Raw genomic sequence first — 26,678 nt, 5'->3', positions numbered from 1 at the left:
ATTTGGAGACACACGAGGTGTTTTCTCGTCTCAGACGAGTCACCATGGCACGGCAGAACAGGAAGCTCTACGATTGGCTGATTAGGTTGGCGTATCGAGAATCGAGTGCTCCATTAGGTCGATAGTCGGTTTTTAAATGAAAATAACTTTCAAGATTTTCAGCATAGCTATTATTTTTCCACATTTTTGAATTTGATAAATTGCCCAATTCAAGAGAAAGTTGAGAAGTGGTACTGTAACGAGCTCCAAACAAATGCCTAAAGCTGAATCTCACCACCTAAAGCGGGATTCAGCTTTGAGCCTTAGTTTGCAGCTTTTTGCAGTGATACTTCTGCTATTTACGTTATTCTGAATTATTATTGGACGTTTGAACAAACTTAGAAATGTGAAAAATAAGATTCATATTGAAACTTTTTCAAGTTATGGTTAAAAACAAACCATCCTTTTTGGGAATTCCTGTATTATGTCAATTGAAAAAAATACACTTCATCAATCATTACGAATTTTTTTTCAAATTTCGGGTTGATTTGTGCACAGACTCAAACTAAGTTTTATAGTTGATTGAACCAACAAAAACTGACAGAATCAAATTTGACCACATCCGTTTAAGATCAAGTGACTAATCAAACTTGGTTTCAAAATTACTCAACGATTTTGCTCAGTCAATGATCAGTTAGTTAACTGTGTTAAACTGTATTGTGGGATGCATTTTCTACATAACATTTAATTGTAAAATGGCACCTGATACAAAAGATTGATTTTCTTATCGTACATGAATTTAGGTTATGGCTTTTTCCATGCATGATGAAGTGAATAAGCAACATTATAACTTCACATGATTGTCAAGGTACTTGGTTTACAATTTTATCAATTTGGATAAAATGTTTCATACCTACTTTTACTGGATTAATTGATTATCAGATTTACAATACTTTCATTTTATTGCTATAGGTGAGTTACATCTCCCATGACCTAAATGTCATTATTAAACTTTTGAATAGTCTATTTCAAAAAACTTTTCAATTGAAATATTGTTATTAACACTTTTTCCTTGAGTTTGGAAATTTATATAACTTTTCAAAACCTAAATTTGTGGTGAATCTTTGTAATTTTCACATAACAGCATTGCAATTAGAATAGAATATATGATATTTCAAATTATTTTGAAGAATAGGACAATCCATTGGATTCAAATTCCTTTGAAATCCAACAGCTATAAAGTATTTTACAGTAACAATTTACCTTAACCTAGTATAGATAACTTCTATAACAAAAACAACAAAGGCACAAGTAGTGGAAATGAAACAACTGGCATAATAAGTGAAAATCACTTGTCACAGATTGATAGCGTACCAGGTAGATAGGAAACGCTTCTGTTCTATTCTCACCTGAAAAGTTGAACAACAAAAGTTCCCAATGTGCACCTACCCTAACCTGCCAAAGGGTCTCAGGTTTGTTTGGTTCTCCCTTGACCATCCCATGACTATGTCCAAATCAGAAAGGCTTCACGCTTTGGAAATATTGTAGTTATGGAACAGCCAAACTCGAACATATAGATTGGCATTTAATAGACATAGCAGAAGAGATTGAAGTTTGCTGTTCTAGGTGGAATTTTTTGAGGTTAGCATTCTCCAGAAATTTCTCTTGTTTTGACATATCGATCCACTCTATCTCGATCTTTTAACAAGCCACTGAATCCTTAAACTGGAGCTCGTTCAAGAAGATTGAAGTCTTTTCTATGTAGCATTTAACTGGTTATCTGGGGTTGCGGATACACGAGGAGAAGAAGAAAATTCTCATTTAAGATTTGGAAATCTTATGAATGAGGATAGAATTGACGTAAAGATTTCTATTTGTACTTGACATTTCTATATTTTGGCATTCGACTTTGAGGGCCTGCTAGTACTTCCGTATGTTGCAGTTGTGGGGTGAGTTTCAATTATACAAAATAATATATCAAAGTATAAGAATTATATGGAAAAATTATCTGTTTGCATTTTTCAAATTTAGTAGTTATTGGGATAAGCAGAATACTGTGCAACAAAGCTTCTACAGACATTGAAGATTGAGTATAAATCAATCTGTTTAATCAAACATATTTGAAAAACTCCAAAGATACGGTTTTAATGGCGTTATCAACCATTTTACGCATTTTTCAACTTTTCAAAGAATAAGTAACATCAAATTATGTTAAAATTTGGTACACGTTCATCTGAGATCAAGAAATACTAGTATTTTATTGGAACGGCTTCAAAAAAAAAACGTCAAACCCCCAGAGATACGCCCAAAATAATCGGTTTTCTGCGTTTCCTTAGATTTTACAAAACTAATGAAACATTTATACAAAACCCGGACAACCCCCCCCCCGAAATCATGAATATGAAGAAAAATCACTACAGTAATTACAGAAAAAAGTACAGAAATCTGAATCTTTGACGGCCTGACGGTAAAGTAAAAAGGGCGTTCAGCGCAAATTACCCTCTGAATATGAGCAGCAAAACTGATATCAAGTATCATATCATGGGGTGTCTACTTGAAATCACTTAACTTAACTTGACTTAACCTTGCCCCCCCCCAAAAAAAATCTATATAGACTACGCCACTGCTATGTCGATAAGAGTATTTTTATACAACTTTACCAAATTTAAGACCGATATTTTCAACCGAAGAATCTACAATCATTATTATACTATATTCTACATCTATGAATGTAGAATTAGCATTTAAAATCAATATTTAATAAATAGAAATGGGATCCAATCTTGGCTGAGTAAGTCCTCCAGGGATCCAGGGGAGAAGCGCATGATGAAAAGTCAGCCGGCTTGTTTCATTTTCTTATCAGAAATAAAATTTCCTTGCTATTTAGTTTTTAGTTGAATTTCGGGCATAGTTTAATAGCAGAATCCTCCAAACACAAAATTTCGAATTAATTTGGTGTGACTGTTTTCGATAAAACTCAAAGAACGTGAAACAAAGGCTAAAAGTATTCTATTAATGTCGTATGTACTATATAGTACATTTTGCAAACCCTGTACGAGCCACGAAGTCCCCGAATTCATGGTAAACCGAAATTGGGGAGGTAACCTCCTTTCTTCTCTCCAACACACCCAACCATGTAAATTTAGACAATTTCATTTTTTTGTAACTGAGCAAATTTTTGGGGTTTTCCTGCATGCTTCCACACTGTCAAATAAATATAACCCATTGTTATTTGTTTATGTTTGTTCACACATTGTACTGCTAATCACAATTTCTCAACATAGTTGTGTGTTAGTATAAAACTTTCAATTTGAATAGGAAATAATCAAACTCTTTAAACATACCTAGAATACGCTGCAACACAGAGCATAGCACACACATACAATAATTCGGCAATAAATAACTGTCGTAACGCTAATAACACGACGCTATTATCAATCAATCGAGTGAGGCGGTGACTATTTTCAGAGCAACGTTTGACTGATTGGCATTGGCAATTGAGATGTCTAGACAGAGCAGGCAAAAAGTCGTCACAGCAACCGCCAACCGCGACGTTCTCCGAGGCTGACATTAAAAACTCGTAACAAGGTTTTCCTCTCTCTTATCTCCACGCCGATAAAATCGACTCGAATTAATTCATGCACGACTCTTCTCTATGCTAGACGAGTAAGTGATTATTCATGTACAATATGTACTTTGTGAAACGACAAAGTGTCTAATGGACAATATTGTTATTTTGCAAAGTGCTGTGTTAAAACACTTAGGAGTTATTGGTCTAGTTCGAACATTCCCGAAATTTGGATGTGTAGATTTTGGCATTCTCGCCCTGAGGAAATGTTTATTGAATATGAATAAATTGAAAGTAATTTCTTCCTGAAGTCCAGCTTCAAGCAGAATGCCTTACATGAAATGAAGAAGAATTATTAATTTGTATATTTATTTTTATTATTTACGCTGTAGGAAAACTTCTTTATACAGTTAGAATAACTACTATTGTAGCACCTATTTATTTTTCGATACTAGAGCAACTATTCATTCATGATGCTTATATTAATTTCATTTATTTAAAAAAGTATTATTGTTACAAGTCGGGAAATAAGCATAGTAGCTCAAGACTGTTTCCTATGACTTCCTATGAGAAGCAACTGGGAATAAACATATGATATCAGGAATTGATCATTATGGGAATCAGCATTAAATAAAATAATACGAGGAAAATGGATTAAATTATGACATGGAATAAAAAGGTCCAGCACAAGTGAGTTTCAATAGTCTGGTGTGTTAAGGTAATACTACTATACAAGGAATAACTATTAGGTATAACTACTATTGAAAGGGTTTTAAAGAATGGTTTTTAGAAAAAATATGATTCTGAGACTAGATGAAAGAAAATTGGAAGAATCAGCAAGGTTTTGGTATAAAAAATTTCTTGACAAAAACGGATTAATTCAATCAATTTTGTCAATTGGAACATTGACTTCATCAACTCATTCCCCTCCCTCACTTGTAACTTATATCAATGTCAATTTCAATTTAACTTTATTCCTCAATTCTGAATTCAACGACCAGTTAAAAATAAGAAATATCACTGCAAGACAGGATGATAATATGGGCTGGCCTGAAATCCTCCAATAGATTAGAAATTTGGAGCTCCGGACGGAAAGGTAATCAATAATAAGATGAAATGAGTTGTTATACTACTGTACAATAGAATTTATACAAAGCAGATCTAGAAGATGAGATGGAAAAAGGCAAAAACCTACCTAATTTACTCTTTATAAATTATTTTAAAATCATGAACAAGAGACTAGTATAAAACTGTTTATAAAGATTAAATTACAGATTATAAATGGATTTGATTCGCCTACACATTTTGATTGTCAAAATAATTTATTAATGGAAAAAAGAGAAAAATGAGGAATGGCTTGTTCAGCGGGAGCATAAAATGAATATTACAAAACTTTGATAAACATCAACAAAATTCCTTGGTGAATAGGTTGAAGAAGGGCGATGTTTGATTATAGTAAACTTATGGAGCAATAAAAATAGAATACCTATTTATTAATCGCAAACATAGAACTATTGAAGCATTCTCATTTCTGGATCAGTGGTAAGACATCAATCAACTACGAATTAGTGCTTCAACCAACGGTAACTTAATAATGATTTTTCCACTTCAGTTTCGCAAATTCCAGACTGAAATATATTCTCCAATCTCTCTTCAACTTACTTTCCACGACACTTGGACCTTAAGTTGAGTATTGACTAGTGAGCCTTGCAACAGTTCTAACCTTCTAGCGATATCCCAATCGGTTCGAATGTTATGGATTCACCAGGTTCGCAGTGCCCCATGCAATTATTAATGTGAGGAATGCCAATCAAAAGGAGCTATTCGGGCGTTCCAGTATTGACATGTTACAAGGGAAGGGCATTGCGATGTTGCATTGCTGTCTTGTTGCTGGTGTCTGATCACCTCATGGTCAACATATAATAATAATAGAAACTGATCTTTCCAGCAACAAATCGGAATAATTCAAGTGTTAACGTACAGTGAGTGAGCAGTCCAGACTCCACATTCAACATTTTTGCAAGTACTGTGTTGGATTGGAAAAAAAGCTAATTGAATAAATTTCCTAATTTTCATTCCAGTCCATTTTTTATATCGATCAAGCCTTTCTTTATTTGAATTCATCATTTTTCAGTGAGCATAAAATGTGAAAATGAGTATACATTCATGTATAAATGAGTATGAATGTATAACATTCTATACTCACTTCATACATGTTACGAATGTTAAAACTGTTTTTCAATCATTGTTAAAACATATTGAGATCTATTACATTTACGGAGCTTGAATACACACAAATCATGAATCTATAGATAAAAATATTATTTTTCAACAAATCTTTTTAAATTTGATTGGAATAACACCACTATAGCCTCGGGAAAGCAAAGGAAAACAATATCATAATAGAATAGGAGTGTGGTGTTGCAATCCGAAGGGAATCTACACATTCATTTACGGATAGTTTTTGAAGTAATTTACATTTTGGTACTCATTTTTGGTATGAAATTAGATTGACAATGAAATTCATTGAATAACAGACAAAAGGCAATCGAGTAGCAATAAGGGTTGATAATTTAGAAAAGGGGTTGATATCTAGTTGATACAAAGCTGAATAGAAAAACTAAATTACCAATATAATTCATTACAGATCACACAAATATTGTTAGATTTAGATTGTATTTTTAATGAGATTATATATAATTCTCATATATAACTAATATTTGAATTTTCTCAAAATAGCATCTTGTCAATAACTTTTCACAATATTAAAAATCACTTTTATTGAATGTAATATCCGGATTGCAATTCTTATCAGATGAAAAATTTACACAGCTCATCATTCCCAAGAATTAAATTAATATTTTTGTTTATAAAAATATTAATTATCAATTAAGTTTTTGCATGTCAATAGAATTATTTGGAAAATTTTGTAATACAAGTATTATGTCAATCAATAATATTTGCTATATTGTTACATTGCAACTCAATTGAATAATAAAATTCACAGAACCCGTCATTCTCAAGTATTGAATATTTTAATTTTTTTTATATTAAGATAATTAATTCGCATGTCAATACGATTATCTGTATTGAAACCATCTCAATTAATTGAATGAGATCTTCATTATGTTGGGACATTGCATTTCTATTGAATAATAAAAATCAGACAATGTATCATTCCAAATATAACTATTTCTAAATAAATAATTATTCGAATTTCTATCCACGATAAACAGTATCAACTCACGACAATAAATTATTTCCCCGGCAACAAAGTTGACTATCAACGACACAATCCTTTCAACTATTATGTACACCACAAAAATAGAGTATTATTAGCAGTGACCTGGTACTGAGAGAGAAACAGAGAGAGAGTTCAGAGCCAGACAGAAGCGATGTTGCAATATTAGTGCAACTGCATCCAGGTGTTTGGCACAGAGGAGTGGTTGGCTGGCGGTGGGGAGGGGAGGTAAGCAGACTTGGCATCTTGTGACCTTGGACTCTGCGACTCTGGCCATGCGAGTCGAGTCAGTCGAGTCACAGAGAGAAACAGGGAAAGCCATCTTATCCAATTTCGTTCAAGGGCACTTGGCTTCTCTCTCTGTGTCTGCTATCAGACATCAGACAACCTTGCGACACGTCACGACACGACACGACACGACACGATACAACAGCTGTCAAATTCCCAGCTGATTCCCAAAGTGCCTGAAGCCATGGGCGCAACTGTTTTGGGGGTGTCGAAATCTGAATATAGCAAAAAGGAGGAGCGCGAATTTTTCAAATAAAAATCACATGCATTGCATATTAAATTTATTCTAAACGATTGAAATTCCATTGTATTAGCACGTCTCTAACGCTGACAGCCAATATAATGTTCAATCTTTGCTGACTATGAAATATCTGTATATAAGAGGAAGAAACTCAGAAAACTATGAAAAATCTGTAGATAAGAGGAGCGAACTCAGAGAAAAACAGAATAATCATAATTTAATGAGAAGAGAAAATTACTTTTTAAAGGTTACCTTTAAAAGTTAGTCTACCTGAGTAGACCTTTTATCAGTTATTTTTTCTAGGGAAAATATACATCAAGTAGCTTCTCTATTTAATACTGTAGTACCTCTTGTTATTTTCGTATTCAGAGAAAACTGTGAATACTACTTATATACTCTAGTGAAGTCAATGTCCCCAATATTGGTAACAACATTCTCATGCATAAGAGTTTTCTGAAAATTCTTCAGTTCTGGAATCAAGTTAGTACGGTGAAAATGATGTCTTAATACATCATCAAAAAGGAAAATTCACAAGTGAAACGAGGTCAGCATTCTTACTTATAGGAACCGTTTAACTCCTGAGGGAGTTCATTTAGATCACTTTGGAAGAGATGAATTTATTGTTGAACAATCTGTAACATAATAAAGAGAAGAACTGGCTTGTACATGTACGGGATAGGAGATACAAGAGATACATCATCACGTCTGAGCTAGTAAACTAACTAAACGAACTTGGAATTTTTCATATAGGTTCTTAATTTATCGAGGATGATTATAGGTGTAAAATCTGACAAAGCATTTATTGGAACGGTTCCACTTGTTACTCGTTCCGCTACTACGTAGACATCATGTCGTCATTTTGTCCGTCCCGCTGACCAGTGACGTCACAGTCGCGGTTCTTTGCCACTGCTCTAGTCAAGTTGGTTTTCTATACTACTATTCGTATTTTTTCGTCAGATTATTTGCCGTTGCAATTTTAATATTTATACTATTCGATTTTTTGGAATTTAATCTTGTCTTTAGGCATCTTACTTTCTAGATATTTGTTACTTTTTCACCATGCGGTTGCAAACGCTTTACCTACGTTTCAAACACATCCGGCATCTTGCTTCTTTCATCAAGCATTGTAGCGTCTTTTTGTCTTTTGCAATGGTTCTTAGTCAAGAGCGCATTTACGCTTTTGGTCTAAACCTTTTATCCATTTTCATCGGACCTACGAAACGTTTTTAAAGGTGAATTATTCTTCGAATTAATTCGTTTGTTCTATTCTTCAATTGTGATTCAATTATTCATCGATTGCTTCGTATATTTACTCTGTTAAACTTTTGATAAACTATGTCAAAAATTGCAACCTCGTGTGAGCATTCGTCGCTATTTATTTGATCTACAGAACGTTTTTAAAGTGTGAATTATTCTACAAATTAATTCATTTATTCTATTCTTCAATTGTGATTCAATTATTCATCGATTGCTTCACATATTTGCTTTGATATACTTTGCTAAGTTCACGACCTCGTGTGGGTGTTCATCGCTATTTATTTGATCTACAGAACGTTTTTAAAGTGTGAATTATTCTACAAATTAATTCATTTATTCTATTCTTCAATTGTGATTCAATTATTCATCGATTGCTTCGCATATTTGCTCTGATAAACTTTGCTAAGTTCACGACCTCGTGTGGGCGTTCATCGCTATTTATTTGATCTACAGAACGTTTTTAAAGTGTGAATTATTCTACAAATTAATTCATTTATTCTATTCTTCAATTATTCATCGATTGCTTCGCTTATTACTCTGATAAACTTTGTCAAATTACAACTTCGTGTGGGCTTCAATTGCCATTCTTCTAACTATTGGCTTCACCTCGTGTAACTCAAACTTTCAAATTCATCATCTCTACTGTTTGGAAATCATTCTAAAAATTCCACAGCTTGAAAGTCGGACTATTCATTTGGGATTCTACATGCTCCAGCCTACATTTCCACTGGGGGATTCGCCTGCTGTGGTGGACGTTTCCATGCTTGTCATCGCATGGCCAGATCACATCATCGCTTGCTGATGTCCTGTTCCTGTGGGTATTGCGGAGTCATTGCCTGTCTGCCTGGCTGCATCTCCTCTTCAAAATTTTATTCAGGTTATGTAAATCGTTCTATTCAATTTTCATTTACGTATGTATCATAATTGATTTATTAATGTCTATCTTGACATTCAATTCTGAGGCCACTGACGCCTACTTATTGTTTTATTAATGTCTATCTTGACATTCAATTCTGAGGCCACTGACACCTACTTATTGTTTTATTAATGTCTATCTTGACATTCAATTCACTGAGGCCACTGACGCCTACTTATTGTTTTATTAATGTCTATCTTGACATTCAATTCACAAGGCCACCGACGCCTATTAATTCATTGGATTTGACAGCTACCCTTGGCTTCACAAGTGATTTTCTGAGGCCACTGACGCCTACTTATTGTTTTATTAATGTCTATCTTGACATTCAATTCACTAAGGCCACCGACGCCTATTAATTCATTGGATTTGACAGCTACCCTTGGCTTCACAAGTGATTTTCTGAGGCCACTGACGCCTACTTATTGTTTTATTAATGTCTATCTTGACATTCAATTCACTGAGGCCACTGACGCCTACTTATTGTTTTATTAATGTCTATCTTGACATTCAATTCACTAAGGCCACCGACGCCTATTAATTCATTGGATTTGACAGCTACCCTTGGCTTCACAAGTGATTTTCTGAGGTCACTGACGCCTATTAATTCATTGGATTTGACAGCTACCCTTGGCTTTACAAGTGATTCACTAAGGCCACTGACGCCTAATTATCGTTCGATTGATGTCTATCTTGACATTCAAATCACTGAAGGCCTATGCCGCATATATTTTTATGTATTTTACTTGTTGAGCATTATTTACAGCTTTATTGTCATTTTTTAATCATTAAGATTGTACCTTACAGCAATAACTTTCATTATAGCACTCAATTTATACTCATTTCAGGTATCATTAATATTACCTTTTCGTTTATTGTCAGACTTCAATGGTCATTAATGTCATTGACCTAATCTCATTTAAATTTTGTATTTCTCTAACGTGTTATCATGTTGTAATTATCCCAAGATATTTGACTCAATCTACTTACAATTGTTTTTGTATGTGGCCATCTGCCTATTATTATTTTATTGATCCCAAGATATTTGACTCAATCTACTTACAATTGTTTTTGTATGTGGCCATCTGCCTATTATTATTTTATTGATCCCAAGATATTTGACTCAATCTACTTACAATTGTTTTTGTATGTGGCCATCTGCCTATTATTATTTTATTGATCCCAAGACATTTGACTCAATCTACTTACAATTGTTTTTTTGTATGTGGCCATCTGCCTATTATTATCTTATTATTATTAAATCTTATGTTGTTGATTCATTTAGACTTTTATTGGCGTACTTACCACACTTCAAGCTATCAGTATTTTTATGCACAGAATTCAAAGATTTATTTGTAGGTTTTTATACCAACTATCATTCACAGTCCACTGCCCTGACCTTGGATTCTGTCAATAGGCATGGGGGGACGCCCTTGGCGTCATACAAAATTTTGGGGGGGGGATTAATTTTAATATAGATAACCGATCCTCTCTAATAATTTTTTATTTTATTCATTCTTTTATTCATTACTCCGTTGTATTTCCCAACGATGTAAATGATGAGTTCCTACTTAAAAAAACTACTTATGATCAGTGTAAGTGCCAGCCAGCTTACTGGTTTTTGGAAATCGTATCGAGAATTTTAATTTGAGGATTTTACCGCACTTGGATTAGCTGGCTGGCTTTCAACTTGTCAATCGATCGGCAATATTGTCAATATGCATCAACTAATTGATCGACATCAAACAGTCAGATCGAATATTCGGGAGTGTATCGTTTCAGTACATGCGCATAACGCGAGAACATTCATCTACAAGAACATCCAGTGTTATCCTGGCCAGGAAAAATACTATTATCCTTGCAAGCAACAAGCAGACTCCTCACCTTCCAGCACCGGGTCCAAGAGGGATTCTAACCAGAAGCTCGGCTAGTGAGAATAACAGTTCCAGTTGGGAAAATAAGGTAGCGGTAAGCCGGGGTGATTTTGTCCCAATTTTGGGGAGTTGGAATTTTAAACAGTTGCAATGAGATTGCAATGCAATCAATACTTAAGTTGCAACAAATCTCTTGCAATATTTTTCAGTGCACTCTGCAATGATTGAAGAGTATTTTTCATTATAAAAAGTTAGTATTTTTCTTAACTTTAACAAAGATATTTTCTTTTGAAGATAAGAGACAATGCCATCCAGGGGTTGGGGTGACTATCTTGAAAAATATATGGAAAAAGTTAATTTTCAAGAGTTAGACAAAGTGAAACCACTGTTAATCTTTAAAATGAACAATGACATTAAAATCAAATGAAATCCACTTCAAAAAATCACAAATTATTTATTGAAAAATATTTCAGTTTCTGCTGTCTAAAAATCTTATGGCATGATGGCTTAAACTGCAGAATCAGCGAAAAATGTATATTTTGTATGTATTAATTTTAAGCAAGGTGAATATTTTGTTTTATTAGGTAGAATATATGATATTCATCGTATTTCAAATTGTATTTGCATCATATCCTGCATAATATCACAATTTTTATACTGGGACAAAGTTACCCCAAGTTTAACCTAAAAATGACCTCATTGTATTTAACTAGTAACAGAACCAGTTCAACTATGGATATTATGAATATACCAATTGAAATACAATAGAAAAGGCAAACAGGAAATGTACTCGCCGATAACATAGGTCTTTTAGAAATAAGTTTTCTAATACGAAGTTTTCCGACAACGAAATCACAAGATGAAGCAAGCAGTTAGTTTTTATGTCGATAATTCAACTAATATCTCGAGATTCGACAAGATATCGATGCAGAACCTTGATAATTATCAGGGCTAAGGGTATCAATGTTGAAAATCGATTTCGTATAACAGAGATCGGAGATATACTGATTTGAATATTTTTCCGCGAGGTGGGACAAAGTCACCTCAGTCGACGGTACGTACTTGAAGCTACAATATTTCGAATTATGGACTCCTAAAGTTGTAGTTTGTGAGGCGTACAGCCCCAACATTCAGCTTACTTGTTATTCAATAGTCCCACATCCCACTCTCACTTGTTTAACAGGTAGACCCAAAAATAATCATAAATAAATCAAAAATAAGTTCATCAAGTTTCCAATTCATCAAGCTTCCAGTTTGTTATACTTTGCTTGAGTATTCAAAGATAAAATAGTGTATTCAACAGTTGTATCTTCTATCTTCTTCTCCTTTCATATCTAAACTATATATCTATAATATCATGAAAAAAGAATCGGCTTATATATGTCCGGGATAGGAAAACGGACATCATCATGTCTGAACTAATGAACTAATTAACTTGAAATTTTGAATAAGATTCTGAATTTACGAAGGTCATAGGCTAATTTTCATTACTAGTAATCAACCACTTCTAATTCAATCATTAAAACAATTTTTGATTCAAAGTGTACGTAACCATCAAAGCCCAACCAAACAAGGCTTCCTCCAAGTGACTCAGTGGCTTAGTTGGTAGCGCGCGCGGTTCAAGACCTATCAATCTCATCTTTTTTCCTGAAAATTTCCAACTCTAATGAAGATTATACACCTAATTTTGAACAAAATAAATGTTATTCAATTCTATTATGTTTCCTGGACGAGAATTCATTTCACAATACCAAATTTTCCCCGCTGCAAAGCACGGGTTACCTACTAGTAATATAATAAAAGTATTGGTTGCTATGATATCAGTATTATCACTTTTCTCATACTCCATACCCCATGAATGTTTGATTCTTGAATAATACCCCATGATTCTTTAATATTTTGAAGTAGGTAGCTCGTATTTACACAGCACATAATATTATGCACATCAGTAAGCTATACGATGTAACAGTGAGTTAAAATCGAAGATTCTTCATATTATTATGCTTTTCGAGTTGTACTCGGATAGAATTTGATTGGATCAGTTGAACAATATGAATGAATTGCCGATTCATTGATCAATATTTGCAAATATTTGAATTTAATGTTCAATCAAAAAAGGGTTGAACTTATTCGCTGGGTAGGTCTTCATCGATTAGTGACTAGAGACAAATTACTGTACAAACAACAAACCAGATATGCTTGTGAAATATGAAATATTAGTGACTAGAGACAAATTACTGTACAAACAACAAACCAGATATGCTTCTGAAATATGAAACATAGTGGATATTTAGAATGGGAATATTTTGAAACAAAAAGGTGCACCCGAACAGGAGAAATGTTTGTATTTCCAAAAATACATCACCACAAAAATTGAAATTTCATTTCAAAAATCTTGACATAATTTCCAAAAATTGTGACATATGTAGAAGCGCACATATTGAATAAAATTCAAAATATCAAAAAAATAGATAGAGAAGAGAAGAATTTGAAAAACATAGACAAAAATTGAGCCGCAAAAATAGCGATATTGAGAGAAAATTGCCCACACCTAAAGCAACGATGATTTTGCAGATGAAATTTGTATGACGATTACATGTCGTCTCGTGATTATATATACAAGATGAGTATATGACGAATTGTTCTCAGAGTACTATAGCTATAGATAACATTCAATATTTCATAGTACTGCCAGATACATTTTCAATGAATGATGTTTTGATGAGATGACTTGCACATAGAGATATAAATAGATAGAGCCACCCCATGTTTCAAAACTGTACCAGGAGCTTATACAGTTGGTTAATTTTATCGGGGTTGCGAGATAAAATAAGTTATGCCGTATAAATTGCGAAATGAAAAATTATATAACTATTCTAAGCTAAGCATATCCTGAATCCTTTCAAATCGTGCATTTGATTGAGCATTCAGTCAAGATTATTAGTAGATAGCATCATAATTCTACTCATGTTAAAAATTGAATTGAAAAAAATTAAAGTTATTATGACCTCATTAGTAGATCATGCTTTTCATTAATAAAAAGATAAATTGTATCATGCGACCTCGAGAAAGAATTTTACAAAAAAATGTAATACTTAAGATTAGAGTTTAATCATAATTAGACTATATGCTATGAAAAGCTTGGATTCGGATTGAGAATTGTGCAGCATGAAGCACATTTTGAGAACGAAAGTTTCATACACTTTGAAAGTAAAAGCTTACATTTTACTATACATTTTGCTCTACAATTAGCAGGCTAATGATTAAAAATACTCTAGTCATTTTCTTGTTGGTGAACATGTAAGCTTGAAATGGTCTGCATCAAGAATACTTTTCATGGAAATTATTCATGTTTATTGTGAGAAGCTGCAGAGTATGCACAACAATTAGAAAAAAATCTTGGAAAATAATCCAAGAAAAACTAAACTTACATGTATAAGAGTAGTGCACGCATGATGAATGTAAATACGTACCTGGAAAAAAACGCAAATATATATTAATTATGACGCAAAATTATCGGTAAATTTGAAATGAAGATGTTGAATTTACTTCAAACACAGCATATTGCAGAATAGGAAAACGCAGCTGTTACAGATTTCAGCCTATAATAATTATCACTATATCAAAGAATATAATGGATTTCTACATCTAACATTAAAGTAGAATTCACATTTTCCAAATTACTAATACATTATTTTACCTACAAAGAGTGTTCTATTGTTACTGTTTCAAGAATTTGTCAATAAAAAATTATCTATTACTATTAATAACCCCATGGGTCAAAGTTGCCAGATCAAAGAAACTAGAAAAAAGGAGTCCGATCTTATTAAACGTCAAAATGCAATAGCAGACACAAAATAAACCTGTATATTGGAAAATAGAACACATGAACCAAAAATCATTAAATTTTTCCATTTTCAGTTTTGTCTTCGCTAGCAAATTTGGATTGTCTATACATTCACAGAAACCATTTATTCAATAGAGTTAGATCGATATATACTACGTTCAAATACTTTTCAATATATTTGATACTTCAGACTCGTGAAGTGCAATCTATTGTAAATATAACAAGTTTTGGCAGAACAAAAGTCGAAAGTCTAATCATTAAAGCCTTAATGCCCGCACACAGACTTCAATGTGTAACATAACGATCAAAATGGTGCTACACAATTACTGTTTAAGGGAGAAATAGTTGCCGAGTTGACGTTTGTTGCGAATGTGAAGGTTAAGTGACAGGTGTTGTGCGAAATAGTTATAAATTTCCAATTCGTTTCCTGTCACCGCAAATTGGATAGCGCGTCAAATCCAGAGCTTTGAAGCATTTTCATCGATAACTGCTGCTTGCATACATATGTGTGTGCATGTGTATATGTATTTGTATGATGTGACATGGAACATGAAATCTATAAAACACACACGTGAAATTCTCAGGGAAAGTTTTAGCACTTATGTAACGCAAATTATCAGCTCTCGGAATCATTCCAATAATTCCGAATTTAAAGGAAGAACAAGGTTTGATGAGTTGTATGAAGTATCTGAACTTCTTGAATTTGAGTTTGGCAGGGAAAATGATTTCAAATTATCACTTATATAAATCTTACTTATCAAAATTCAGGAGAGGAACATACAACACAGGTTTGAAGCCACTTGTTTCCCTCACTTTTGAGAAAATTTAACAATAGCTGTTGATTTTTTTACATGATCACAATATTTTGATGATGAAATACACTGATTGATAGCAGGATTTCAAAGTGGTATTGAAGTACTGTCGACGTCTTATCGAAATGTTGTTCAAATGAAAGTACATTAGTATAATGTAAATAAGAAAAAAACCCTGTGTGTAACAATATGTACTTTTTTCTTAAACTGCAATCATATTCCATCTCAGATAAAATCGTAAACTTCTTTCAACAAAATGAAGTCAATTTAATTTGCAATCCCCACTCCAACCTTGTATGTAAAGATGAAATTACAACAACTACTCGTAGCTACTCTATACTAACTATACTATCGAAGCAAGATGAATACGTCTAGAGTCTAGACAAAAGCTTATACTGAACATTACAGACTGTACTGGAAAATAGATATTGCAGTAGACAATACGAGCGATTTCCGATGCAATTGCTACGCGAAGGGGATGTATAAAGAAACAGAGAGAAGTCAGTTGGAAAGAATATTGAATTGTGATTGAAACTGATGTAAGGACAATAATAATATTCAGGGGGAGTCGGTTGTAACGGAACGGAAGTGCACTTCTAGACTAGAACTCGAAACAGAGACAATACGCCATTGTAATGCATTTCCTATCGATTGCATGGGAATGCAAACTGTAGACTACTCCAGAACAAGATCGTATTGCACCAACTTGCACCAAATAGAGGTTATGCACCTTGCTTAGTCATTCGATGCTATAGGAAAAACTTCGACTTGACAATTATTTTCGTGGAAATTAAGTTTTCAGAGCAATATTTACCAGTTTTCAACAATTATTTGCTGAAGTTGAATTTATTCTTGTTTACCAATATAATAATGCAATTCCAATTGACTGGACAGCCAACCGGATTGGTTCAATAGATATGATAACGTTTTTGACTTTCGATTACTTTCGACTGAAATTAGATTGACTTGAAAACTTTTTTGCATTTGATTAGAGGTGAACGAAGTATGAACATTTTCTTGAGTACACCTCTATCCTGAGACACAACAAAATTCTAAAACAGATCCCTTGAAAATGCATAGTTTCATTTTGTAGCAAAAAAGTAAGGAAGCTAAGCAAAAGCAGCTCACTGCATGACTTAAAAACAACCTAATTCTAAAGGCAACTTTCACAGATTACTATCTCTCACTTCAAGCCTAGCCGAAGGGATTACCATTAGTATTACAGGTACTTGGAAAGAAGTGACTTATCGGAACAGAAATAATGACAAAATACAATCAACAAACAAGAAGTAGAAGGGATCAAAATTTTATAATTTGTAATTTGTCACATCTTTCTTATAATAACAACCGAACCCTACAATATACTTTCACTAGGAGTTGTCCTCACAATGACCAGAGGGTAGGAGGAACTCTTCTCCCCCATTACTGACCTTAGGGTGACATTAACCAACCCCTTCCCCGCGACCGCATCTCATGAATGGTAGTCACGACATGTTGAATGTCCGGGGTCAACTACAGAGGATACTGACCCCCTCCCCCCACCTACCATCAGTGGTCATACTCCTTAATGGTAATGCACACATGGCTCTAGCTTCTGGCCTGCACCATTGTGTTGCATAATGCAAAGTGGCCCCGACACAATGCATTTGTGGTGCATCAAACATGCAACAGGTGCAACGAGGATGCAATCGGCCGGTGCATTACAACACAATGCACTTTTCATGACGGAGGGGAATGCCAGGTAGCCCTTGTATGGAACGAAATGCACACTGTCTAGAGGTCTAGACTATGGATCAGAAAGGAGTAGGGTGTACGAAGCAAGAGGGTTCGGTGAGGCTGAGGGGGGAAGGAAGAGGAGGAGAGAATTAGAGGCGGGGAAGTTGAGTAAGATTAGGAAGACGATGGAAGGAAAGTTAGAAATATATAGGAGAAAAGAAATGAATAAAGTTTAAGGTAGTGGAGGAAAGAGAAGAGTAGGCTACATACTGATATTCAATACAAATATAAAAAAAATATTTTATAAGCTTGTGCCTGATTATAATAGAGATTCTATCTAAATTGACGATTTTATCCACGCCTAGAATGCAATATCAGACATAATTAATCATACCTCAAATGAATGATTGATATAGTTATATTGATCCAGGTGCAATTTGATAATTATTGAAAGGAACCAAAGTGGATCCAAACATTTTCATACCTATACAACGCAAGGCCCCCAGTTCTTACAACCCTATTCAATCGCATGCTTCTGTTTCTATTGTTGTTTTGATCTGAGCTCATTTGTCAAGAGTCTATTAATAATAAGTAATCAATTCACAACTTGATCTCTTTTAATCTCTCTAGACATAACACCTGTTTCGGCTAGACAGTTGCATCACATCCTGCCATAAGTTTATATCATGATCAGTCAAAATTTATTGTCAGTTATCTTGAAAAATGCAAAGTATTATTATCAAAACATAAGTGAGAGTGAATTAGTCTGGTAAATAATATCCATAATCATAAATGAAGCATTAACTAGACCTCAAAATGTTTCCAATAACTTATTATATTTATCTGCCTAAATTATAGGATTGACCATTTAAAGTTCATTTGATTTGACCATTTAAAGTTCAAGATTTATTTGAATGAACGCTTATGAATGCGGGAAAAAAATTATATTGTCAATAGGTGTTATATTCATGCACAATCTTACATCTGATATAGAAAGTCAATAGTGGTTGATTTGTTTACCAATGGAATCAAGAATTTCAAATGAAATGCAACAATTTCATTAAATAGGAGTATAATTTTTTCCTTCTTTTGTTTGCATTTGAATGTCAGTTTCAAGAATACTGTAATAACAAATTTTTAAAGGACGTATTCGTATTCGACGTATTGTACTTAAATTTCATGTGACAGTTATTAAATAGACTTTCAATCTCATTGAAAACAGCATAAGAACTAGAGTATTCATCAAGAGCCAATGAAACTGATTCAAAAACGTTTTTCAAAGCTGATAAGACTGACAAATATTATCAACAGCGCCATTCTAACTGAAAATTGAATGACTTGTACAGTTCTCAAGTTGTTTTAACGATTTGAGGCACTATTTTGATTTGAATTCTATCACGGAAAATAATAATTAATTCCATAATCGGATATTTGAAATAATTGATGAGTGAAATGAATATATATTTTCGTATTAGTTAAAAATTGGAGCCAGATTATAAAAATGTTAAAATACATTATTAAGAAGAGACATAAAGAAACTGGATTTGGATAAGATAAAAAATATACAACAATAATCACTGAATTTCTTAAAGATAAAAAAGTGATAATGGAATAAGAAATTTAAACAACCGAACCTTGTAGAGTTTTCTGTGTAGATTTTCCAAAGGCATCTTCATCATGGAAACACTTGTTGAAGTCACAGTTGAGCCTAGGAAACTCGAGGAAATTCGACGTATATGTCTGATCAAATATAAACATCAAAATTAGTCGAAAACCACATAGCTCACTAATCAACAGTAACGAAATTGTTCAAGGATGATAAGATGTTTAGTCCTTCCTGGAATGGAGAAAGGTTATTCTCTTTTTTTAGACACAAGTCGATAGATGATTGTTATTAAACACCAGTGCAGTACTTATTTTGAACCGAATCACAAACAAGTAGAATTTTTGTATAACGGAAAACCATGAATGACTATGAAAAATTGACAAAAAAACTCGAAAAGTTATCGACGAAAACCTATCAATATAAAAGTTGAAATACTAAGTTGAAAAACAAAGTTTGATTGCAAACACCAAAGTAAAAAAGGCAATTAATTTCTAAAAACAAAAGTTCTGAAATACAATCTAATTTCGAAACGCTACAAGTTAATTCGAGAACAGTTTCCCAATTTTCACGAACTCGCACTAGCTATTCGATGGACACATACGCTCGTCTAGAAGCGTTCAAATTGAATAAACAAACTGCGAAGTGAGGACCGCAGCCAAGTCTATCAAACAACTGACAAGCGGCTTGCTTGCAGCTAGACGCCAAGCCAGACGTACAGAGTTCAACAGATATGGCGTTCAATTGCCAAGCGGCGGGTGGAGTGGGGGTAAAGCCAAGGGGGACCGTCTGCAACTGATAAAGCCGCGAGAGAGAAAGAGACTAGCTTTTTACTATGGCTGTTCTCTGTCGCACCATCAACCACTCCATCACATCCTCTCACTCACTCTAGACACTCTTCACTCTCACTACTTCAAAGTCAGTCCGCGCCTTCAGACACGACGCTGATGGTGTGTCTAGTCTAGACTGTGTAAACCTAGACTGCACTATTGATAGTGCCTTCGAAACCAACCTTCCATTATGGACTGTATTAATCACTGACCACATCTACAAATTATTCTATTGCCTAGTAGTATAAATGGTAATAGCATACCATTTATACTACTTGCAGCTTGTATGGCAACTGTACTGCAAAGTTGCTGCTAGCTAATTCATTGTTTACGCTGAAATTATGTCAAATAGAGTTAGTCAGTGATACACACCATTAATATTTCGTAGATGTGAATCATATTATGAGTAAATATCATAAGAATAACAGTACCACTATCAGTAACGTACACTAGTTCTATAATGTAGTCTTGGACGAAGTAAAACAGACTATAAATTGTAATGACAGTTTTTAAAGAGGACAAAGAGTCAACCTGGAGCTATAATTTTGTAGATAGTTGGAGGTGAAGGACCTTCTACTGAAACTGTGAGGCAATTCGAAAAACTGAGATAAATGTTGATAGACTGGGTCTACCCTTTCCACGCTATACACATTTTCGGGAGATTATCCAATTACAATCAATAATTTTGTGTTGTATCTGTTGCTATTGAACGATAAGTTCAGATAGCGTATGATGATCACTGCACATAAAAGTGTAGATAAAGATCAGTTACGTAAAATTGTAGCTGGGGATTTCAATCTTCTCCAAATAATATAGTAAATTTTGTATATAGCAATGGATACATGACAGATGGAGGAAAATACTATTTTTTAGTGTTTGGATTGATTTCACAGTTGTGTTACAATATATTATATGAGTATTCTCCAATAGTGTCAAGATTTTAATGCTTGAAGCTGTGATTTAGTTGCATATTATTAAATTTCAAATTGAACTCACATGAGCCTTTCTGGTCAAGTGCTTCATGACTATAGTGAGAAAGCCTTCATTTCACATAAATTCCTCAATAAGTAGGTCTGCAATGGTAGGTCAATAAAAGGTTTCAGAAGTGATACGATTGGATCGTAAAATTTGGAAGATGACAATTCATTTATTGTTTTCATCACAATAGTCGAAATTTTCCACGATCCAAATAACTACGGGAATAATAATTCCCCATTCAACGCAAATAACAACAATCAACCGAAAATAACTACTAGCCACTTCAATAATAGAAATAAAACGGATATGGAAACCTACGCATTCGAGTGTGTTACATCATTGATTTTTTTTAAATCGGACAATTACTAACGTCAAAGCGATTGGGATGACCTCGCTATTGTTCGATTTATTGGAGAATCAGTTCTACCGACACTTGGTTGCTCCGAAAAAGCAAACAGTTTATGAACTATTGATGTTTTTTCCATATAATTTTGGCTGTGATACAGCCGAGTGAGCGATTAGATTCACTTAATTAGGTGGCAGATAAAAGTGAGTGGACGTCTAGACAGAGAAAAAATGTAGTAGGATCATGCGACGCGACCTCCGAATTTTTATCTCATGTCTGTTTTACAGACTGCTGGTTTATGACCGGAAAAACTAGCTCACACGAGTTCACTGATGAGTCATCAATAATCGGAAATTACTCGAGTTACATCATGAAAATTATTGTTGATTAGACTCCAATGGATTTAAGGAATTTTGGAATATAAGAGTTGAAAGCAGTGTTGAAAAAGGAATTGAAGTTATTTCCATGAACTGATAAGGCGAAAAAATATTATTCAGAATGAATTATGTAGTTCAGAAATTGGAAAATTTTCAACACACTTGAGACAATAAGAATTATGATGAGGATATTATAGTTGATTATTTCAATTTAATATTTGGATTGAAAATTGTGCTCTCTATTATTTATGATGTCTCGTAATGAAGAAGTAAATTTTATGAAACCATTTTTAATCTTTACCTCTACCAAAAATTAATAAATTCCCAAAAACGTCATAACATTTTTATTGGAATAGTTTGTTATATTTTTAGGTAATTTAGGTAAAAGGAGAAACACATCTTGTGATAACAATTTGAATTGTATACAACAATAAAATAAATCGACTCACCCAGAAAGCTCTTGGAGTACGAGCTACGATGCTACTCTTCATGAAGACCTCTACCCAAATGACAAGGCACCAAGATAGAGAAGGCGTGAAGAAAGGGAAAAGGACAGAATAGAATAAGAGTGAGCTCGAGCTACACAATCTGAAAGGAGGGGGTGTATTTAGGCTGAAAGCTCAACAGCTTTCTCCTACCCCAATAAAACTCATAGTTTTCAAATACTAGCCACCCCTATAATGAGAAGACCAGACTATAACTGACCATGCACAGTGAATAGGCGTGAGCTGAAGGGGTTGAAACCCCTTTCTGGAGCTGGACCTTAAAATCGTCAAAGTTCTTTAGAGGTTCTATAGCAACATCTTGTTGATCAAGCCAGCACAATAGTATTCAGCTATCAAAGCAGATGGCTGTAATAAAAATATAGTTCAATTTCTTAGGTTACGTAGATAAAATCAATGGATAAATAAGCCACCATCAGCATTCTAGTTTCAGTTGATTTTTTTTAATCAACTGTTTTGAGCATAAAAAGAGATTTCAAAACTGCCTTAAAACTGACAACAATTATTTAGTTTCCTAATGTGGATATGGAGGATAACAAATAAAGGGGCGTTTTAATTAATAATGTATTATGTATTAAGAAATATACATTAGAAATAATTTATTACAGTTCGACATCAAATCCCTATTCTATTTATTCACTTTCCTACTTTCTTATCGACTTATTTAAACTAATCTCGTATTATCATTATGCAAGAAGATTTCTCACTCCTTCACTCCACATTGCCATCAATCCTCCCCTAGACCATCACTGCCATGCAGCCATCAAAATGTCATCAGCGGCAGTTCAATTACAAATTAAGAAATTTTTAGTTTTCAGTGGTTCATCCAACTCCTAGTGTGCTGTCTTTAAGGTTAAGCGGAGCAGTCATTATCGACAGCATAATAAAGAGAAGGACTCGGGGTGACCCTCAATCTACTTAACATCCAAGCACAATGCACACACTCTCACTACCAGGACATATACATATACCTACATAAACATATAACCACCAGTACCTACAGCATTGTGGGAGGAACGGTTTGAATCTGTTAACGGTCATCTACAGGTTCACAAGGCCTTGTCCTGAGATGACCCCTGCCTCATTGACCACCCGCCCCTCCCCAATACCCACTCAACCATCCTCTCTCCTACCCATCTATTATGATTTTCAGATGCCACCCTCACTAGCCATAGTAATCAATCTGAACCTGTCAAAATCATGCACAACCTAACTTTGCTCTATTCAAAAATACGCCCATAACGGTCCTATCTCCAGCATCACAATGCTCACACACGCACTGCTGGAATTACTAAAGAAAGAACACTAGAAAACCAATAATAACTGTTTATTGAAATAATCAATTGCTTAAATTTTTGATTGAAATTATTAATTATTGAATTGAAATGCTGAGAAGTATTGAAGCGACAATGGGATTCTAATGTTAGCTACTTCAAGGAAACAATCCTGAGATTTTGAGTATTGTATCCCATCTATTCTAAAAAAATTAAATTTAGTGGAATAAGGGAATTTTCGACTTTGACTTTGGAGGGTTGTGCTTATAAACGATTCCAATGTCAAGCTTAGTCAAGCTTGGCTTGGTTACCAAGCAGCCATTCAAAACCAGTATAGTAGCCTAATGATTAATTTTCAAGCAACCAAACAAAACTTGGCTGAATTCGATCTCAATTATCGTTTATACATAAGACCCAAAAGTAGTATGAGTACTCTAAAAACTTAACTTTGTGAGTTTGAACAAAAAATCATATAAGAATTCCTAGTAAATTATTAGTTATTCCTAGTTATTCTGACACATTTTTACAAATCTTAATTGGTGAATAGAACCAAATTACTAGACATACGAATCAAAATTGAATCGAGCTTGGATTGGTTAATAAGGACCCTGAAAAACATAACAAAAAATAATATAGGACAAAGCATTAGAATGATGCACCACAGCTTTCAAATTGACTCTTAAACACCAGTGGATAGGATGAAATAAGACATGAATCATGAATAAATTAGAGATCAACCATAATACTGTATCAGGAATTCCGAATGTAAATGCAGTAAATTCTTTGAATAGTGATAAGTGGATAAATTTATTGTATGACTCACTTTTTGATTCGACTAGCCTAGGACATCAACTACAAGCTTTCTAATCAAACAATCGCTACAATTGTTCTCATACATCAACGTAATATTTTTGGAAGAGACAGATTTTGGCTTAGAATCAGCCAGTGAGCGTGCCTCGCGTTCTTTCAACTCGTTCATCAACCCTCTTCAAGCTGCAAAATCAGTCAACTGTGCTCAGACACGTGTATGAGCATTTTTAGTTAATTTTGGCATCGGACACGAATTTTGCACTCGAAATACCGATACTCAGGCACTTCTGAAACCTTCTCCTCCCTCCACCACAAGCACCATAACACACTAGGTTTCGGCATTTTCAGTATGTACTCCCTCTAACCATTACCTACCACCACAAACTTCATCAAGGCACTTGCTGGAGCAAAACACGTTTAACTACACCACATTCACTAGATTGTTATTCAATGATATTTATAGGAGTTCAATACTTACATGCTTTAGTTAAAAAAATATTGATCTTAGATATTTTTATATTAAATTCAATTTTCCTACAATTTTTATTGGAATGGAACCCCATATTGTTTTACTGCTTACAGAGAAAATGATTTGCATCTATTTATATTCGAAAAAAGATTTGTATTCTTTCAATAACACTATTTCTATTCAATTTCAGGTACTATTATTTTTCAGATTCAATTTTTAATTTATTCTCTATGATTTCAGGATTTCGCGGGATTATTATTGAAACCGTCTAAAGCTGAAGATGAGACTCAAATCTTAGAAAGCGGCCCTATCAAGGAACCAAATATTACATGTTTTCATTTTCAGATTCGTTTTCAGTTGTTTCAAATATCAAACTTATTTGTAAATACGTTTGTTGGGATGATATTCTAACATATTATTGTTTCAATCCGGGTTAACTTGTGAAAATGTTACTTCTCAGTCAATTCTTTCTCATCTCATTGATCATCTCTTTGTTATTCCAATTCTGTCCAACCTGCTCGCCATGTTTCTCTTCTCAGTGCTTGAATACATATAATTCTATTCTCCTTTCCACCCCACTCACGAATTCCTGTGATTTCCATCATTCACTAATCATTCTTTTTCTTCTTCCACTTCACTATCATCCACTTTTTATCCTTCTTCCACTCCACTCTCATCTCCACTCACTTCTTCTCCTTTGTGTCCCACTTCACTTTCATCGTGCACTCCCTTTCGCTCTCACCACGTGCGACGTCCAAATTTAGCTGTGCGCTCTCCGCCAGTGAAGCGTTCAGGCGATAAATCGCTCAGACCAACAACTAACAACGTGAAAGGAGTCTGCTCTGCTCCACTCGCTCGCTCGCTGTGTTGTAATACGGGGCAGCAAGCAGTAAGGTCACACACAAACACACACACACACTGTCCCGCCTCTAACAATGGATTCAAATGTGAGCCTTCATAGAGAGGGCGCAGTAGCGTAAGTTATGCGCTTCCAACTCTTTGGAAGCAGAAAAGAGAAGGCCCGATTGGAGAGACTGCAGGGCGGAAAGAGAGAAACAGTGTGTATAGGTGACGCGTGCATTCCATAAATCGTGGCGCTCTAATTGGTTACATGAAACGACAGTCTGCTCTCCTCTGAGCTCCTCGAGGTCTTCTCAGTTTTCCGAGACGGCCTCCCCGGAATATGAGATTCACTTTCAACTGACAGCATCGCACGAGCGGCAGGCACCCGTGTTATTCACAAGGAATGCTGACAAAGCAAATCTCACTATACAATCCTCCTTCAGAAGCTCTCTCCTTCTTCTTCTCCTCCTCCTCCTCCTCATTTCCCGCCCCTAACAAGTTGTAAATCAATTAAAACAACAATGCATACACACACACACACACACACACACACACACAAATTCCTGCTCTTTCACTTTGCCCGCTAAACGTTTGATGAACGTCTGTTTCAGTCAAAGTTTTTCCCAATGTTCAAGAAAGGCACTAAAATAAACAGTCAGAGATATATTGCCCTTGAAAATATACCCGAATATTTATGAGGAGCGTTTCCAGACGCAATGGAGATGTGAAAGGCCGTAAGAGAACAATATTTCTGTCGCAATTGGTTGGGTGTTACCAAACTTGTTTGGAATCAAAGAGTTAGTCTTGTAGGATAATATTTTAAACAGTAGGTTTGAATACTGTACATTACCAGTGATTTGTACTTGTGATTTGTGGAATAACAGTTCGATTCTAATATATGTTTAT

General features: G+C 34.4%; 1 protein-coding gene across 2 annotated transcripts in view; it reads right to left on the bottom strand.

Annotated features, from left to right (window-relative positions):
- The window catches only part of LOC111054638 (protein TMEPAI), a 154,370-nt gene that overhangs the window by 20,011 nt on the left and 107,681 nt on the right, over positions 1–26,678 (bottom strand). For both annotated transcript variants that reach the window (XM_039428474.1, XM_039428475.1), the window contains one exon: positions 14,796–14,837. In XM_039428474.1, coding sequence (XP_039284408.1) covers positions 14,796–14,837 — 42 coding nt within the window. The remainder of the gene's footprint in view (positions 1–14,795; positions 14,838–26,678) is intronic.

The sequence above is a fragment of the Nilaparvata lugens genome, chromosome 5 (genome assembly GCF_014356525.2).
Source record: "Nilaparvata lugens isolate BPH chromosome 5, ASM1435652v1, whole genome shotgun sequence".
NCBI lineage: Eukaryota > Metazoa > Arthropoda > Insecta > Hemiptera > Delphacidae > Nilaparvata > Nilaparvata lugens.
The sequence above is the reverse complement of the archived record's forward strand: the minus strand, read 5'-3'. Positions and strand labels throughout refer to the sequence as shown.